This window comes from Bufo bufo, chromosome 7 (assembly GCF_905171765.1).
Source record: "Bufo bufo chromosome 7, aBufBuf1.1, whole genome shotgun sequence".
In the NCBI taxonomy this organism is placed as follows: Eukaryota; Metazoa; Chordata; class Amphibia; order Anura; family Bufonidae; genus Bufo; species Bufo bufo.
Window position 1 is genome coordinate 27,750,348 of NC_053395.1, and position 17,538 is coordinate 27,767,885.

Genomic DNA, 17,538 nt, shown 5'->3' on the forward strand with positions numbered 1-17,538 from the left:
TGAAATTCAGTGTCTTTGCTCTGCCTGACAGAGTTTGCTTCTTATAGTTTAGGGGGAATATAATTATATTGTGGTCACTATTACCTAGTGTTTCTCGAACAGGAACATTACCAACAAGCTCTGCATCATTAGAAATTATCAGATCCAACAAAGCATCGCCCCAGTGGGAGCTTCTACAAACTGGCCCATAAAGTGGTCCTGCAGCAAGTTGAGGAATTTTCTCCCCTTTGGGGTTGAGGCAGAACCATGACCCCAGTCAATGTCTGCGAAGTTAAAATCACCCATTATGCCCACTGTTCCAGCCTGTGCCGCCCGCTCTATTTGGTTATACAGTTGAGCTTCTATCTCCTCTGTGATGTTAGGGGGTCTATAGATTACACCAAGTATTATTTTTTCAGTGTTTATATCCCTTTGAACTTCCACCCATAAGGTTTCCACATCCTCACCCACAATTGCCTCTTTCACACTTGTCTTCAGATCACTCACATACAGGAACATGCCACCACCTTTTCTATTGACCCGGTCTTTCCTAAATAGTGTAAAACCCTCAATATTAACAGCCCAGTCATGTGAAGAGTCCAACCATGTCTCAGCCACACCAACGACCTCTATGTGTTCTTCTAGTACCATAGCCTCCAGCTCCCCCATTTTTCTAGCTAGACTTCTGGCATTTGTGAAAATACATTTTAAATTACTATTACCTGTAAAGTGAATATCTGGGATTTTTGGATTACCTTGGTTGATGTTTGTATGTAACAGCTTCTTGTTACCAGCAGTTCTATTTCATAAGTGTATAGTTTTGCCCCGTCTTCTCCCTACTTTCCTCGCTAACCCCAGCCCCCACTAAAATCCCCACTGTCCCATTCTATAACCCAATCTCTGTCTACACTATCTACCCCCTTATTAGTATGACCCCCCCCCCCCCCCGCCCAGATCCTAGTTTAAAAGCTCCTCCAGCCGTCTAACCATTTTTTCCACCAGGGCAGTCGCACCCTCCCCTTTAAGGTGCAGCCCGTCCCTACTGTAGAGCCTGTAACCGACGAGAAGTCGGCCCAGTTCTCCATGAACCCAAGCCTTCCTACCTGCACCAGCTTCTGAGCCACTTATTTAACTCCCTAAGCTCCCGTTGTCTCTCTGGTGACGCTCGTGGCACTGATAGTATTTCTGAAAACACTACCTTGGACGTCCTGGACTTGAGCTTCTCACCTAGTTCCCTAAAATCGTTTTTAAGGACCTTCCATCTTCCACTGACTTTGTCATTGGTGTCAATGTGTACCATGACTTACAGCATTAAATACCGCCAAGAGCTCATAATGTACCTGGCTAGGGGCAGAGAGGAGGGCTTGGTCGGCCCCCCGGAAAATTTCCCTGCAAGGTCTATCACCAATTCACCCCTGCGTGCAGATTTAGAAATGCGCAGCATTTCAATTACCGTATTTTTTGCTTTATAAGACGCACCCGATGATAAGACGCACCCCAGGTTTAAGCGGAGGAAAATAAGAAAAAAATATTTTTCATCAGACCTCATATCAGATCCTCAGATCAGACCCCCATAAATATCAGGACATCACATCAGCCCTCCATGTCAGACCCCCATCAGACCTCAGATCAGCCCACGTTGTCAGACCCCATCAGACCTCAAATCAGATTAAAATAAAAACCTCCTCTTACCTGTCCTGCGCTGCGGCTCCTCTCCACCTCCGGCAGAAGTCGCACTTCCCTGTCTTCCCGGCCTGCGCTGCTCCGTCCCCGGACTGCGTGCAGCGTCAGGTCATAGTGCGCACACTACGTCCTGAGACTGTATGCGGCCAGGACAGTGAAGCGCAGGCCCCAGCAAGGAAGACCAGGGAGGGTGAGTACCACAAGCGCTTGCGGCGCTTCGCTCCCGACACCTAATTCATACTTCCATAATAGAAGCGCTGACTAGTATTCGCTTTATAAGACGCACGGCCATTTCCCCCCCACTTTTGGGGGGAAAAAAGTGCATCTTATAAAGCAAAAAATACGGTCTTTCTGCGGATCTTTTGTGCAGATTTCTCCCTCTTCCATGGAAGAGCGAAATCTGTGGCAAAACGCATAAAATCCTAAATAACTGCAGTTTTTGGTGCGGAAACTGATCTTCTGCATGTTAACCTGCCCCCGTGTGGAGCCCCCTAAAGCTTCCCATACACTTTCAGTAGCTGCCTCTTGACTTGATCCTTCTCTGCCTCATACACATAAAATAGTTCCACGGTACAATATAGATATACACTGTATATACTGCGCGTTTGTTATGTACTGTATAAATCAGTCAGTACATGGACATCCCATGACCACTTACCTGGCTACCATGGCTACCAAGGAATGAGTTGGCGGAGCAGATGTCGGCGGGTCTCTGGTGCACAGTGCAGACTGCTGCTCGTATTGATCCCATATATCTTTAGAAGCCCTGTCTTCCCTGTTAAGAATCCCCCCCCCTCCTCCTGCTCCCATCTGCTGAAGAGGCTTCCTTCATTGCCGAGATGATAGAGTTTAGTGGAGCAAACATCCACTTCACACGGGCCGTAATTGCTCTGCCAGAAAACCACCGCTACCAGTGATTGTGTCAGGAGAGATCAATACATCTGCTGGAATTCTATTCATCTGGTCCGAAAAAAAATTGGACAAGTGCAAATCTGAAACATGGACTATGAGTCCATACGAAGAGAGCGGCTGCCCTTATTCCAAGGATTTCTGTCTTGCTGACCAAGATTGTTGCAATATATACTGTGTTAGTACAGAGGCCTGGGGGCGGAGCATGACACCAAAGAGAAGACCCCTTGGTCATGCTCCGCCCCCGACACTGCATTGAACATGACATAGTATCAGTTTGTTCCTTTAAAGGGATTGTCCCAGGAACGACATTTTATCATCTATCCAGAGAACAGGTGATAAATGTATCATTGCCGGGGGTCCGACTGCTGGGACCCTCCCAGGAGAACCTGAGTCCAATGTATGAATGGAGCGGTGGTGGACATGCGCCTATGGGACTGGGGAATGTAGCGCTCGTCTGTCTTCACCACACCCATAGAGGTGAATGAAGCAGTGGTCACTCATGTGCACTACCACCGCTAGTCGTGGGGATAACCCTTTGAGAAATGATGCTGCGGAAAAAAAAAATAACAGAGAGACAATGCTATAGAAGATATATATATATATATGTATGTGTGTATGTATGTATATATATATATATATACATACACACACACACACACCTACACGCCGTGTATAGCTCGTGCACTGGTGGGCCCCTTCTAGGGTGTCCTAGGCTTCCTATAGAGAGGACTCTTCCGCTGCGGCTATAATTCCCGCAGGATTAGGTGCCAGCGAGGGGCTGATCAATATGCAGCTGACAGGAGGCGCTGATTATTTCCCTGGACCCTCGGTATGAACGCTGATTATAATGTACAATTTTCCACCTTGTTGATGTGAAGTAAGAGGCATTTACGTCCCTGTGCCTTCAGGATGACTTCTAGATGATTTCTACACGCTGGGCTTTTTTTTTCCTAATCAGACATCGCAATGATCAGCCAGTAACCCTTTGTCTGCTGCGCTAATCTGCTGTGCACAGACGAGGCTCATTTCCACCTTCCAGCCTACAGCTACAACCTACTGCATAGAGGTAGGCGTTTTCTGGCCTCCATTTACTATATACGCCATATAAAGCTCCCAACATATACTGTATATGGAGGCTATGATGGATCGTCACCCATAGACTATAATGGCACCCGTGTAATGTATATGTCATGAGCTGCCCGTTATAGCGTAGGGATGACACGTCACATTTTGGCTCTCCTTCCGCCAGGGCGATGCACTTACTCGAAATCAGGACTTCAGACTTCGTTTGACCTGCTTTTCCGTTTTTCCAGTAGTTTGGTAGAGAACACCATTGTGTTCGGAATTAGAGCAACATGGCTGCTTTCTTCTAGAAACAGCAGCACGCCTGTCCAGGGTTGTGTCTGCATGCACTGAAGTGAATGGAGATGAGCCGCAGTACCAAATGCCACCTGTGGGCGACAAGTGTGGCGCTGTTTTCGGAAGAGAGCAGCAATGCTTTTCAGATCCTGTACAACCCCTGTGGATTTATCTACGGACATTGAATTTTCAGGGGTTCAACCAAACCTCACAATTAGTAGGGTCCGTAGGGTGCTGTTGGTGTCCCGTTGCTGCCATTTTTGCATTTCAGTTCCTATGATGGCATAGAAAAGAGGAAGTGCAGATGCCAGGGTGAACAGAGCCCTATGGACATGTTTAGTATGTAGTCCAGGGCAATAACGCAGTGTGAGCCCTAGTATTGAGCTCAATGCAGAAATCTATATGCAGATAGCTCCTAAGCACCCCCTAGTGGTGGCTGCAGGCAGAGCAGTTTTTATCAAGAAACTGGTTATGCTAAATGATGCAGGAGATTTGGAGCTCTGTATGAGAAACATGGCTCCAGACCATATAATAACATATATATGTAATCCGACCAAACAGACTAATCATCCGGGGTCGGTCACGTCTCCTGCCGCCAGGGGGATGTTTCGTTTACCGTGTCACCAGCTGTATTAGTCAGGAATAGCTCTGCCTAACTATAGGTTACTTCGCTCATGTGTCTGGGGCAGATCTTAAGTGCTGGGAATCTTCTCCAGATGAATAAACCTGTCTCATCCGATCCTCAGCCATGCTGCCGAACACCATCCCCCCCGCCCTCGGCACGTCTGCTCATCTGAGACCTGTCCACTTTAGTATGTCTGCAGCCCAGTGTCGCCGGCCTGTGGGGCTTTAATGGAGACGTTTACTCTGCTTTCTAAGTAAATGTGAAGTAAGATGGGATTCAGGAGACGGGTCTTTTGTCACTTTTATCTTTCGAGAAATTTTTAGAAACCATGTTGTGTAATTCTGCTCCAGAAACCTGAATCCCGTGTGTGCAGTGATGTCATTGTAGACTAAAACCAAATACAGTGTGTGCAGTGATGTCATTGTAGACTGAAACCAAATACAGTGTGTGCAGTGATGTCATTGTAGACTAAAACCAAATACAGTGTGTGCAGTGATGTCATTGTAGACTAAAACCAAATACAGTGTGCAGTGATGTCATTGTAGACTAAAACCAAATACAGTGTGTGCAGTGATGTCATTGTAGACTGAAACCAAATAGTGTGTGCAGTGATGTCATTGTAGACTAAAACCAAATACAGTGTGTGCAGTGATGTCATTGTAGACTAAAACCAAATACAGTGTGTGTAGTGATGTCATTGTAGACTAAAACCAAATACAGAGTGTGCAGTGATGTCATTGTAGACTAAAACCAAATACAGAGTGTGCAGTGATGTCATTGTAGACTAAAACCAAATACAGAGTGTGCAGTGATGTCATTGTAGACTAAAACCAAATACAGTGTGTGCAGTGATGTCATTGTAGACTAAAACCAAATACAGTGTGTGCAGTGATGTCATTGTAGACTAAAACCAAATACAGAGTGTGCAGTGATGTCATTGTAGACTAAAACCAAATACAGAGTGTGCAGTGATGTCATTGTAGACTAAAACCAAATACAGTGTGTGCAGTGATGTCATTGTAGACTAAAACCAAATACAGTGTGTGCAGTGATGTCATTGTAGACTGAAACCAAATACAGAGTGTGCAGTGATGTCATTGTAGACTAAAACCAAATACAGTGTGTGCAGTGATGTCATTGTAGACTAAAACCAAATACAGAGTGTGCAGTGATGTCATTGTAGACTAAAACCAAATACAGAGTGTGCAGTGATGTCATTGTAGACTAAAACCAAATACAGAGTGTGCAGTGATGTCATTGTAGACTAAAACCAAATACAGTGTGTGCAGTGATGTCATTGTAGACTAAAACCAAATACAGAGTGTGCAGTGATGTCATTGTAGACTAAAACCAAATACAGAGTGTGCAGTGATGTCATTGTAGACTAAAACCAAATACAGTGTGTGCAGTGATGTCATTGTAGACTAAAACCAAATACAGAGTGTGCAGTGATGTCATTGGAGACTAAAACCAAATACAGAGTGTGCAGTGATGTCATTGTAGACTAAAACCAAATACAGTGTGTGCAGTGATGTCATTGTAGACTAAAACCAAATACAGTGTGTAGTGATGTCATTGTAGACTAAAACCAAATACAGTGTGTGCAGTGATGTCATTGTAGACTAAAACCAAATACAGTGTGTGCAGTGATGTCATTGTAGACTAAAACCAAATACAGAGTGTGCAGTGATGTCATTGTAGACTAAAACCAAATACAGAGTGTGCAGTGATGTCATTGTAGACTAAAACCAAATACAGAGTGTGCAGTGATGTCATTGTAGACTAAAACCAAATACAGAGTGTGCAGTGATGTCATTGTAGACTAAAACCAAATACAGTGTGTGTAGTGATGTCATTGTAGACTAAAAATTCAGCTCTGGATACGGAGCTTTACATAACCCCAGAATATGTAAGACTGTGCCTGATATCATGTGAACTATGCCCAACAGGAGGCAGAAAACACACTGAGGCTGATGCAGAGCAAGCTGAGGGAGGAGGAGAGCAGGCTGCAGAAGTCAGCAAGTAAGATGTCATTACATACTACCTCTGCTACCTGTACGTCACACACCTGTCAGCACATACTACCTCTGCTACCTGTACGTCACACACCTGTCATCACATACTACCTCTGCTACCTGTACATCTCACACCTGTCAGCACATACTACCTCTGCTACTTGTACGTCACACACCTGTCATCACATACTACCTCTGCTACCTGTACATCTCACACCTGTCAGCACATACTACCTCTGCTACCTGTACGTCACACGCCTGTCATCACATACTACCTCTGCTACCTGTACGTCACACACCTGTCATCACATACTACCTCTGCTACCTGTACTTCACACACACCTGTCATCACATACTACCTCTGCTACCTGTACGTCACACACCTGTCATCACATACTACCTCTGCTACCTGTACGTCACACACCTGTCATCACATACTACCTCTGCTACCTGTACTTCACACACACCTGTCATCACATACTACCTCCGCTACCTGTACGTCACACACCTGTCATCACATACTACCTCTGCTACCTGTACTTCACACACACCTGTCATCACATACTACCTCTGCTACCTGTACGTCACACAACTGTCATCACATACTACCTCTGCTACCTGTACGTCACACACCTGTCATCACATACTACCTCTGCTACCTGTACGTCACACACCTGTCATCACATACTACCTCTGCTACCTGTACGTCACACACCTGTCATCACATACTACCTCTGCTACCTGTACTTCACACACACCTGTCATCACATACTACCTCTGCTACCTGTACGTCACACACCTGTCATCACATACTACCTCTGCTACCTGTACGTAACACACACCTGTCATCACATACTACCTCTGCTACCTGTACGTAACACACACCTGTCATCACATACTACCTCCGCTACCTGTACGTGACACACACCTGTCATCACATACTATCTTCGCTACCTGTACGTCACACACACCTGTCATCACATACTACCTCTGCTACCTGTACATCACACACCTGTCATCACATACTACCTCTGCTACCTGTACATCACACACCTGTCATCACATACTACCTCTGCTACCTGTACATCACACACCTGTCATCACATACTACCTCTGCTACCTGGCAGCGAATTCATTGTTTTATTTGCTCTCTAGATAGCAATGAAGATTCGGATAGTGAGATCCAGGATGACGAAGGCTCTGATGACATGGAGGAGGAGGACAGGAGACTCGGTAAATTTCAGATGGGGCGCAGCATACCCGTACAAGGTACTGGTCTCTAGTATCTAGGATATTCCTGCCACAGAGTTCTGCTTCTCTAGCAGCATTAAAGGGGTTGTCTCACTTCAGCAAATGGCACTTATCATGGAGATAAAGGGGCCGGAGATGATGAGCCTGCGTGCCTATGCACAATCCCACGGTCCCAGGTGCCTTTTCCTATACTGTGCAAGCACGACCACTACTGCTGAATTGCAGGGTGGTCGTAACCATGGAAACGAGCAGTGTATAATCTGATGGAAAAATGAATCTAGTAAGCAAAGGAGGCAATATGGACAATCACAATACATTAATAAGTGCCTTGTACTAACTTTCTCAACATGATAAATGCCATTTGCTGAAGTGAGAGGACCCCTTTAAACTTTCTTTCTGGTGTGTTTGCAAGGCTAGATCTAGGCAGGTATTAATACTGTGTCTTGTAAGGTTTGCTTGTCACTTACTAAGGACTGGGGAGCACCGCCATTTTAATTTTTTTTATAAAATTTTCTTTAGATTGAATTAGACTGATTCAATCTATTGATTGATCGCTGCAGTTCGTGACATTGCATACAACCCAATGTATTCCCTGGACTGTAGCAACAGCTCAATAGTTAATTTTTGCAGTGCCACTGACTGATTTTATCTGTGTAACCCTAGCCTTTGCCCTTATGCACACGGCCGTATCTGTTTTGCAGTCCGCAAAATGCAGATACCGGCCATGTGCATCACTCAATTTCTGCGGTTCTCAAAATGCCTACTCTTGTCCGCAAAACAGACAAGAATCGGACATGCTCTATAATGTGTAGCACAGATGCGGAGAGCACAAGCATGACATCCATGTTCTGTCTGCATTTTTTGTGGGCCCATAGAAATGAATGGGTCCGTGTGTGATCTGCAAAAAAATATGGTCGTGTGCATGGGGCCTTAATCTAGTCATATCAATTAGTTGCGCTTTTTAGGCAGTGTTCACACTTTGTGTCCATTGTGAGCCCATGGTGCATCTAAAAACCCACGCCGACCCAGAGATCAGCCCAGTTTTAAAAGCGCTTTTACTTAGCAGCAGGCATTTATAAACCTGCCAGTCTCCATCTGGACGCAGTTTGCGGTCACAACATGTGAACACAGCCTTAAAGTCTCTGTGCAGTTCTAGATTTAAAGGGAACTAGTCACTAAATAGGATGTCTGAGCTGATATATAGTTTTATGGGAAAAAATCTGTATAACTTGTATTTCATTCATTTACGTTCCTGCTCATTCTGGGCTGTGAAGTCCAGGAGGCGGAGTTATCAGTGATTGACAGCCTTCCCTCTATGAGGCGGAGGTCCTATCAGTGACTGACAGCCTTCCCTCTATGAGGCGGAGGTCCTATCAGTGACTGACAGCCTTCCCTCTATGAGGAGGTGGTCCTATCAGTGATTGACAGCCTTCCCTCTATGAGGAGGAGGTCCTATCAGTGATTGACAGCCTTCCCTCTATGAGGAGGAGGTCCTATCAGTGATTGACAGCCTTCCTTCTATGAGGAGGAGGTCCTATCAGTGATTGACAGCCTTCCCTCTATGAGGAGGAGGTCCTATCAGTGATTGACAGCCTTCCCTCTATGAGGAGGTGGTCCTATCAGTGACTGACAGCCTTCCCTCTATGAGGAGGAGGTCCTATCACTGATTGACAGCCTTCCCTCTATGAGGAGGAGGTCCTATCAGTGATTGACAGCCTTCCCTCTATGAGGAGGTGGTCCTATCAGTGACTGACAGCCTTCTCTCTATGAGGAGGAGGTCCTATCAGTGATTGACAGCCTTCCCTCTATGAGGAGGCGGTCCTATCAGTGATTGACAGCCTTCCCTCTATGAGGAGGAGGTCCTATCAGTGATTGACAGCCTTCCCTCTATGAGGAGGAGGTCCTATCAGTGATTGACAGCCTTCCCTCTATGAGGAGGAGGTCCTATCAGTGATTGACAGCCTTCCCTCTATGAGGAGGTGGTCCTATCAGTGACTGACAGCCTTCCCTCTATGAGGAGGAGGTCCTATCAGTGATTGACAGCCTTCCCTCTATGAGGGGGCGGTCCTATCAGTGACTGACAGCCTTCACTCTATGAGGGGGCGGTCCTATCAGTGACTGACAGCCTTCCCTCTATGAGGGGGCGGTCCTATCAGTGACTGACAGCCTTCCCTCTATGAGGAGGAGGTCCTATCAGAGATTGACAGCCTTCCCTCTATGAGGAGGTCCTATCAGTGACTGACAGCCTTCCCTCTATGAGGGGGCGGTCCTATCACTGATTGACAGCCTTCCCTCTATGAGGAGGTCCTATCAGTGATTGACAGCCTTCCCTCTATGAGGAGGAGGTCCTATCACTGATTGACAGCCTTCCCTCTATGAGGAGGTCCTATCAGTGATTGACAGCCTTCCCTCTATGAGGAGGAGGTCCTATCACTGATTGACAGCCTTCCCTCTATGAGGAGGAGGTCCTATCAGTGATTGACAGCCTTCCCTCTATGAGGAGGTGGTCCTATCAGTGACTGACAGCCTTCCCTCTATGAGGAGGAGGTCCTATCAGTGACTGACAGCCTTCCCTCTATGAGGGGGCGGTCCTATCAGTGACTGACAGCCTTCCCTCTATGAGGAGGAGGTCCTATCAGAGATTGACAGCCTTCCCTCTATGAGGAGGAGGTCCTATCAGTGATTGACAGCCTTCCCTCTATGAGGGGGCGGTCCTATCAGTGACTGACAGCCTTCCCTCTATGAGGGGGCGGTCCTATCAGTGACTGACAGCCTTCCCTCTATGAGGAGGAGGTCCTATCAGTGATTGACAGCCTTGCCTCTATGAGAAGGTGGTCCTATCAGTGACTGACAGCCTTCCCTCTATGAGGAGGAGGTCCTATCAGTGACTGACAGCCTTCCCTCTATGAGGAGGAGGTCCTATCAGTGATTGACAGCCTTGCCTCTATGAGAAGGTGGTCTTATCAGTGATTGGCAGCCTTCCCTCTATGAGGAGGTCCTATCAGTGACTGACAGCCTTCCCTCGTTGAGGAGGTGGTCCTATCAGTGATTGACAGCCTTCCCTCTATGAGGAGGAGGTCCTATCAGTGACTGACAGCCTTCCCTCTATGAGGAGGAGGTCCTATCAGTGACTGACAGCCTTCCCTCTATGAGGGGGCGGTCCTATCAGTGACTGACAGCCTTCCCTCTATGAGGGGGCGGTCCTATCAGTGACTGACAGCCTTCCCTCTATGAGGAGGTGGTCCTATCTGTGATTGACAGCCTTCCCTCTATGAGGAGGTGGTCCTATCAGTGACTGACAGCCTTCCCTCTATGAGGAGGAGGTCCTATCAGTGATTGACAGCCTTCCCTCTATGAGGAGGAGGTCCTATCAGTGACTGACAGCCTTCCCTCGTTGAGGAGGTGGTCCTATCAGTGATTGACAGCCTTCCCTCTATGAGGGGGCGGTCCTATCAGTGACTGACAGCCTTCCCTCTATGAGGGGGAGGTCCTATCAGTGATTGACAGCCTTCCCTCTATGAGGAGGTGGTCCTATCTGTGATTGACAGCCTTCCCTCTATGAGGAGGTGGTCCTATCTGTGATTGACAGCCTTCCCTCTATGAGGAGGTGGTCCTATCTGTGATTGACAGCCTTCCCTCTATGAGGAGGAGGTTCTATCAGTGACTGACAGCCTTCCCTCTATGAGGAGGTGGTCCTATCAGTGATTGACAGCCTTCCCTCTATGAGGAGGTCCTATCAGTGACGGACAGCCTTCCCTCTATGAGGAGGAGGTCCTATCAGTGACTGACAGCCTTCCCTCTATGAGGAGGAGGTCCCATCAGTGACTGACAGCCTTCCCTCTATGAGGAGGAGGTCCCATCAGTGACTGACAGCCTTCCCTCTATGAGGAGGAGGTCCCATCAGTGACTGACAGCCTTCCCTCTATGAGGAGGAGGTCCTATCAGTGACTGACAGCCTTCCCTCTATGAGGAGGAGGTCCTATTAGTGACTGACAGGACCTCCTCCTCATAGAGGGAAGGCTATCAGTCAGTGACTGACAGCCTTCCCTCTATGAGGAGGAGGTCCTATCAGTGACTGACAGCCTTCCCTCTATGAGGAGGCGGTCCTATCAGTGACTGACAGCCTTCCCTCTATGAGGAGGAGGTCCTATCAGTGACTGACAGCCTTCCCTCTATGAGGAGGAGGTCCTATTAGTGACTGACAGGACCTCCTCCTCATAGAGGGAAGGCTATCAGTCAGTGACTGACAGCCTTCCCTCTATGAGAAGGAGGTCCTATCAGTGACTGACAGCCTTCCCTCTATGAGGAGGTGGTCTTATCAGTAAATGACAGCCTTCCCTCTATGAGGAGGTCCTATCAGTGACTGACAGCCTTCCCTCTATGAGGAGGAGGTCCTATCAGTGACTGACAGCCTTCCCTCGTTGAGGAGGAGGTCCTATCAGTGATTGACAGCCTTCCCTCTATGAGGGGGCGGTCCTATCAGTGACTGACAGCCTTCCCTCTATGAGGGGGAGGTCCTATCAGTGATTGACAGCCTTCCCTCTATGAGGAGGTGGTCTTATCAGTAAATGACAGCCTTCCCTCTATGAGGGGGCGGTCCTATCAGTGATTGACAGCCTTCCCTCTATGAGGAGGTCCTATCAGTGACTGACAGCCTTCCCTCTATGAGGAGGAGGTCCTATCAGTGACTGACAGCCTTCCCTCTATGAGGAGGAGGTCCTATCAGTGACTGACAGCCTTCCCTCTATGAGGAGGAGGTCCTATCAGTGACTTACAGCCCTTCCCTCTATGAGGAGGCGGTCCTATCAGTGACTGACAGCCTTCCCTCTATGAGGAGGAGGTCCTATCAGTGATTGACAGCCTTCCCTCTATGGCTGTGTATACAGAGAGAGCTGTCAATCACTCAGAATTCTACTGATGGAAAACCCCTTTAAAAATGGCATTTTACTGCAATTTATTCTGATACATGCATCATCAATTATATTTGAAATATAGATTGTGTTCCCACCTCATGTGATATGAAGTAATATTACGTGTGAAACATTCAATTTTCTGTATGTTATAATGAAATCTCTTTTAAAATTCTAATAAAAAATTATTTTGTTCTAAAAATGGCATCAACACAGGAACATCTGCATATAAAAATTGGATGTGTGAATAAAACCAGTTCAGCGTGTCAGTGTGAATGAGCCCATAACCTTCATTACCGCAGGGTCTCACTTACACATTGTAATGAAATTAATGATAATAGGAAGTATGCGCTCGCTCAGAGCGAGAGGTAGATGCGATCTCGCCCCATCGATAATGAATGTGTTGTTACAGGGAGGGGCGCCCGCGTTGTGGGGACCATGCAAGGAGGAGACAGCGATGAGGTAAGTGACTGGACAGAGGAGCTTCAACGTATCTATCCAGAACTCAAAGTCTGCCATCGGGTGAAGGTCCGAGACGCAAAAAAAAGTGCCCCACACACAGAATTAGGCCCCCTAAAGTGCCCCCAAAACAAAGTGATGTTCTCTAAGTGCCCCTTGGTAAAGTACAATGCCCCCTGACAGAGTGTTGTCTTCTTAAGTGATCCCGCACGCAATATGAGTCCCCATAAATGGCTTCCACTCCCAGTGTGATGCCCCAGTAGGTGGCCCCTACACAGTGCTGCCTTCTCAAGTGCACCCACATAGAGTCAAGTGCCCCCCTACACAGTGATGCCACCCTCAGGGGAGTAGCTATAGGGGAAGCAGGAAAAGCAGCTGCTTTGGGGCCCAAACTTAGAAGGGGCCCACCCAGAAGGAGGACTAAAACAGTATTATACAATGACATTATATACAGTGACAATGTAGGAAACGGCCGGCTGCTGGGCCACTGGAGTGAGGGTTGCACAGGAGAAAGTGGTTATAAAGAAGTTGCTGTGGGACCCAGTCATTTCTAGTTATGCCACTGGCCACCCTCATAGTTATGCCCCCTTTATATGGTTACGCCCCCTTAGATGGCACCGCACACAGTGATGCCCCCTTTAGTTGCCCCACACACACATATATATATATATATATGTCCCCCACCTTAATCAGACTTATGCCTCTAGTTTAAATACTCACCTAAGGCTACTTTCACACTAGCGTTCGGGGCTCCGCTCGTGCGCTCCGCTTGAAGGGTCTCACAAGCGGCCCCGAACGCATCCGTCCAGCCCTAATGCATTCTGAGTGGATGCGGATCCGCTCAGAATGCATCAGTCTGGCAGAGTTCAGCCTCCGCTCCGCTCAGGACACCTGAACGCTGCTTGCAGCGTTCGGGTGTCCGCCTGGCCGTGCGGAGGCAAACGGATCCGTCCAGACTTACAATGTAAGTCAATGGGGACGGATCCGTATGAAGATGACCCTATATGGCTCAATCTTCAAACGGATCCGTCCCCCATTGACTTTCAATGTAAAGTCTGAACGGATCCGCTCAGGCTACTTTCACACTTAGAATTTTTTTTAAACTATAATGCAGACGGATCCGTTCTGAACGGATCCAAACGTCTGCATTATAGGAGCGGATCCGTCTGTGCAGACCCCAGACGGACCCGCTCTGAACGCTAGTGTGAAAGTAGCCTATCCCACATTCCCCCGACGAACAGAGTAGATCACGTCCGCTCCTTGTGCTCTGCCGTCTGTGGCTCAGCACAGCAAGTGCAATAACGTCACTACATCACGCTTAACTACGCAGGGGAATGGTGAAGCTGGGAGCTATCGAGTCCCTGCTTCACCGTTGTATTCAACTGTATCTGCGTCTTCAGCGTGCAAGGTGGGAAATGCAGGGTTCCTACAGTATATCAGATCGAGCCATCTATATACTGCAGCCTAGTGGCTGAGCAAAGAAACTACAATCGCTGCAAATTGGTTTCATTATTATGCATTTATATGGCACCATCTTTGTCCGTAGTGCTGTACAGGTTGTCTCAATATGAACAATGTCTAATCACCGGAGGTGTGACCGCAATGGCCCCACACATTGCTAAGGCTAGTTTCTCCGTAGCATTAACACCATCTTGCAGAGGAACAGCCTGTCAGAGTTCATCGTATCCCGCATCGCTGGCAAGGGCCGGAGCATCGCCAGGCCCCATTGTTTATAATGGGACCTGCGGGGATCCGGACTGTTTCCGGCATGAGTGCTGGGATTTAGTATTGAGCAAACTTGAGTTTTTTTAAGTTCGGCGTACAAGGTTCCGGTTATCTAAGAATTCTGGTATGGATTCCGTCACCATGGACCGTAAGCTATGGTCCGTGGTAGCGGAATCCATAACGTAATTAATAGATAACCCGAACCTTGTACTCCAAACTTGAAAACACCAGTTCGTTCATCGCTACTGGGATTCAGTCTGACCAAAAAAAATAAAATGGTGCTTCCTAACGATGACGTAATGAGACAACCACACAAATGCAGTCCAGAGTATTGGAAGTCCAGGTGCATCCAATAATCTGGAACGCTTGGTGATCCACTAACTGTTCTTATTTTCTGGAATAGTTGGATTTTAATGCATGATGTAGTGACCCCATTAAAATCCAAGTACTGTAGACTTTAGGGTTGTCAGGGGGAGGCTTCCATACAGGTGAGAGCATAGTCTAGACACCCACGTTAGACGTCACCAGGTAACTGCTTGTTTCATCCATCCCAGTTCTCCATTTCCCCCATCAGTGACTGGTCGTGTGCTCTCCTTCTCTCCGCTCCTCATGTCTCATGTCTTCTTTTTATCTCCTTGCTGTCATTACATGGAGGCGGGCGCCACTCCTGCCATTCTAAGTAATACTGAGGCTGTCCGCAGCCACCAGCAGGTTGGTACATGCACCTTACCCGCAGGAGCACCCATAGACCCATCTTTACTGTGGTGTCAGATGAGGCTCAGACCATTGCATCATGGGAGAGATGCTTGTACTAATATTTCACCATCGCTTCTTCACACAGGACGCCTTAGAGGACAGTGAGATGGATGTGGATGATGAAGAGGATGAGGAGGACGATGATGAGGACGACGATGATGAGGAAGAAATCATGAGGGCAAGGGGTCCCAAGAGAGACTTGGGGAAGCCCAGAAGACAATTGCGACAAAATGAGTCATTTGTGGAGAGTGACAATGACTTCTAACATGGTGCATGCTGATCACAGCAGTTCTTAAAGGGGCTCAGTCAGCTCTTCTTACATGTCTGTTTCAGTAAAAACTTGTATTTGCCCAAAAATGTTAACTCTGGGGCATCTTTTCTTAGTTCTCTGCATTGTGCTGTTCCTCTGTTAATCCTCCTAGAAAGGTATGGATAAATTGACACTATCCAGTCAGTGCTGGGACACACCCTATGGGGTCAGTTTATTCATCCATTTCCTTAAAGGGGTTGTCAAAGTTATTTTTAATTATGACCTATCCTCAGGATAGGTCATCAATATCAGATCAGCGGGGGTCCGACACCTGGCACCCCCGCCGATCAGCTGGTTGAAGAGAAGGCCGCACTCCATGCTCACATGTTTACCTGCAGCCGGTGAGCAGTGTAATTACAAGAAGCCGTCCCATTCACTTCAATAGGTACGGGTACTTCCTATACAAGTGTACTACATTGAAATGAATAGGACGGCTTAGGGTCCATTCACACGTCCGCAAAATGCGGAACGGAATTGCGGACCCATTCATTTCTATGGGGCAGCACGATGTGTGAATGGACCCTTACACCTGATTATCGCTGCGGATGCGACGGCGAGCCGGTAAACAATGAAGAGGAGGCAGTGCTGGCACTGCAAACAGCTGATTGGCCAGGCGTCGGACCCCCGCCGATCTGATATCGAATACCTGTCCTATGGATAGGTCATCAATAAAAATAACTTGGACAACTCCTTTAAGGAATAACAAAGGAACAGCAACAGTTGTAAGATAAGATGTCCCAGAATTGGGGAACAAAATAGGACCTGTCCATTGCTACACCAGGCACAGGGCCCTGTAGGGCTAGTTCAGCTGAATTAAATACCTAACGATCCATTGCTTCATTCTGGAGATAAAAAATACTTGTAATCCTTATGCAAATGAGCAGTTAAGTGCACTGAGGGCCGGCCCAAGCACTGTGCACCCTTGCTTCTTCTGCCAGCCCCTCTTTCTCCTTGATTGACAGCATCAGGTTGCTGCATAGTCACTTCGCCTGGCCCTGTCAATCAAGGAGAGGGAGGGGCTGGCAGAGGAAGCAAGAGGAGCACAGAGTGGTTTGGGCCCGCCCTCAGTGCACCTAACTTCTCATTTGCATAAGGATTAAAAGTACTTTTCCTCCAGAATGAGGCAACAGATCGCGAAGTGAAAAGGTATCATTACATCCAGATAAGGCATCGTGCCTGGTGACGCAGTGAACCTCCTGGTGACGCACTCCCTTTAACGGACCAAGTGGGAAAACACTGTTACCTTCCTCCAGATTCCTTGTATTTATTCACCCTTTGTTTATTACCAGTTTGTACACATTTTGTTTAAAAATACAAAATAAACTTTTTGTGTTGATTCTTCATATTTCACTATGAAAGAAAGACAAAGGAGAGGACATTCTAGAATATATGATAAGCGGACTCGGTGGGGGGGGGGTGTAACATGAGGCTACTTGACTCTAGTTCAAAATCTGTAACGGGCCCCCTACCTACCATGTGTCATATGTAGGACTCGTCTCATGTGTGGCCCCCTCTTGCACCAGCTTTTAGGTGCAACCCCTGCTCTCCATTCCA

The 17,538-nt window shown here is 47.4% G+C and overlaps 1 protein-coding gene across 1 annotated transcript in view; it reads left to right on the forward strand.

Moving 5' to 3' along the window:
- The window catches only part of CLUAP1 (clusterin associated protein 1), a 75,871-nt gene extending 59,445 nt beyond the window's left edge, over positions 1 to 16,426 (forward strand). The window contains exons 9-12 of the mRNA XM_040441798.1: positions 6,508 to 6,580; positions 7,729 to 7,842; positions 13,147 to 13,196; positions 15,760 to 16,426. Of these exons, the coding sequence (XP_040297732.1) occupies positions 6,508 to 6,580; positions 7,729 to 7,842; positions 13,147 to 13,196; positions 15,760 to 15,939 (417 nt within the window). The 3' untranslated portion in view covers positions 15,940 to 16,426. The remainder of the gene's footprint in view (positions 1 to 6,507; positions 6,581 to 7,728; positions 7,843 to 13,146; positions 13,197 to 15,759) is intronic.
- The last annotated feature ends 1,112 nt before the right edge of the window (positions 16,427 to 17,538 follow it).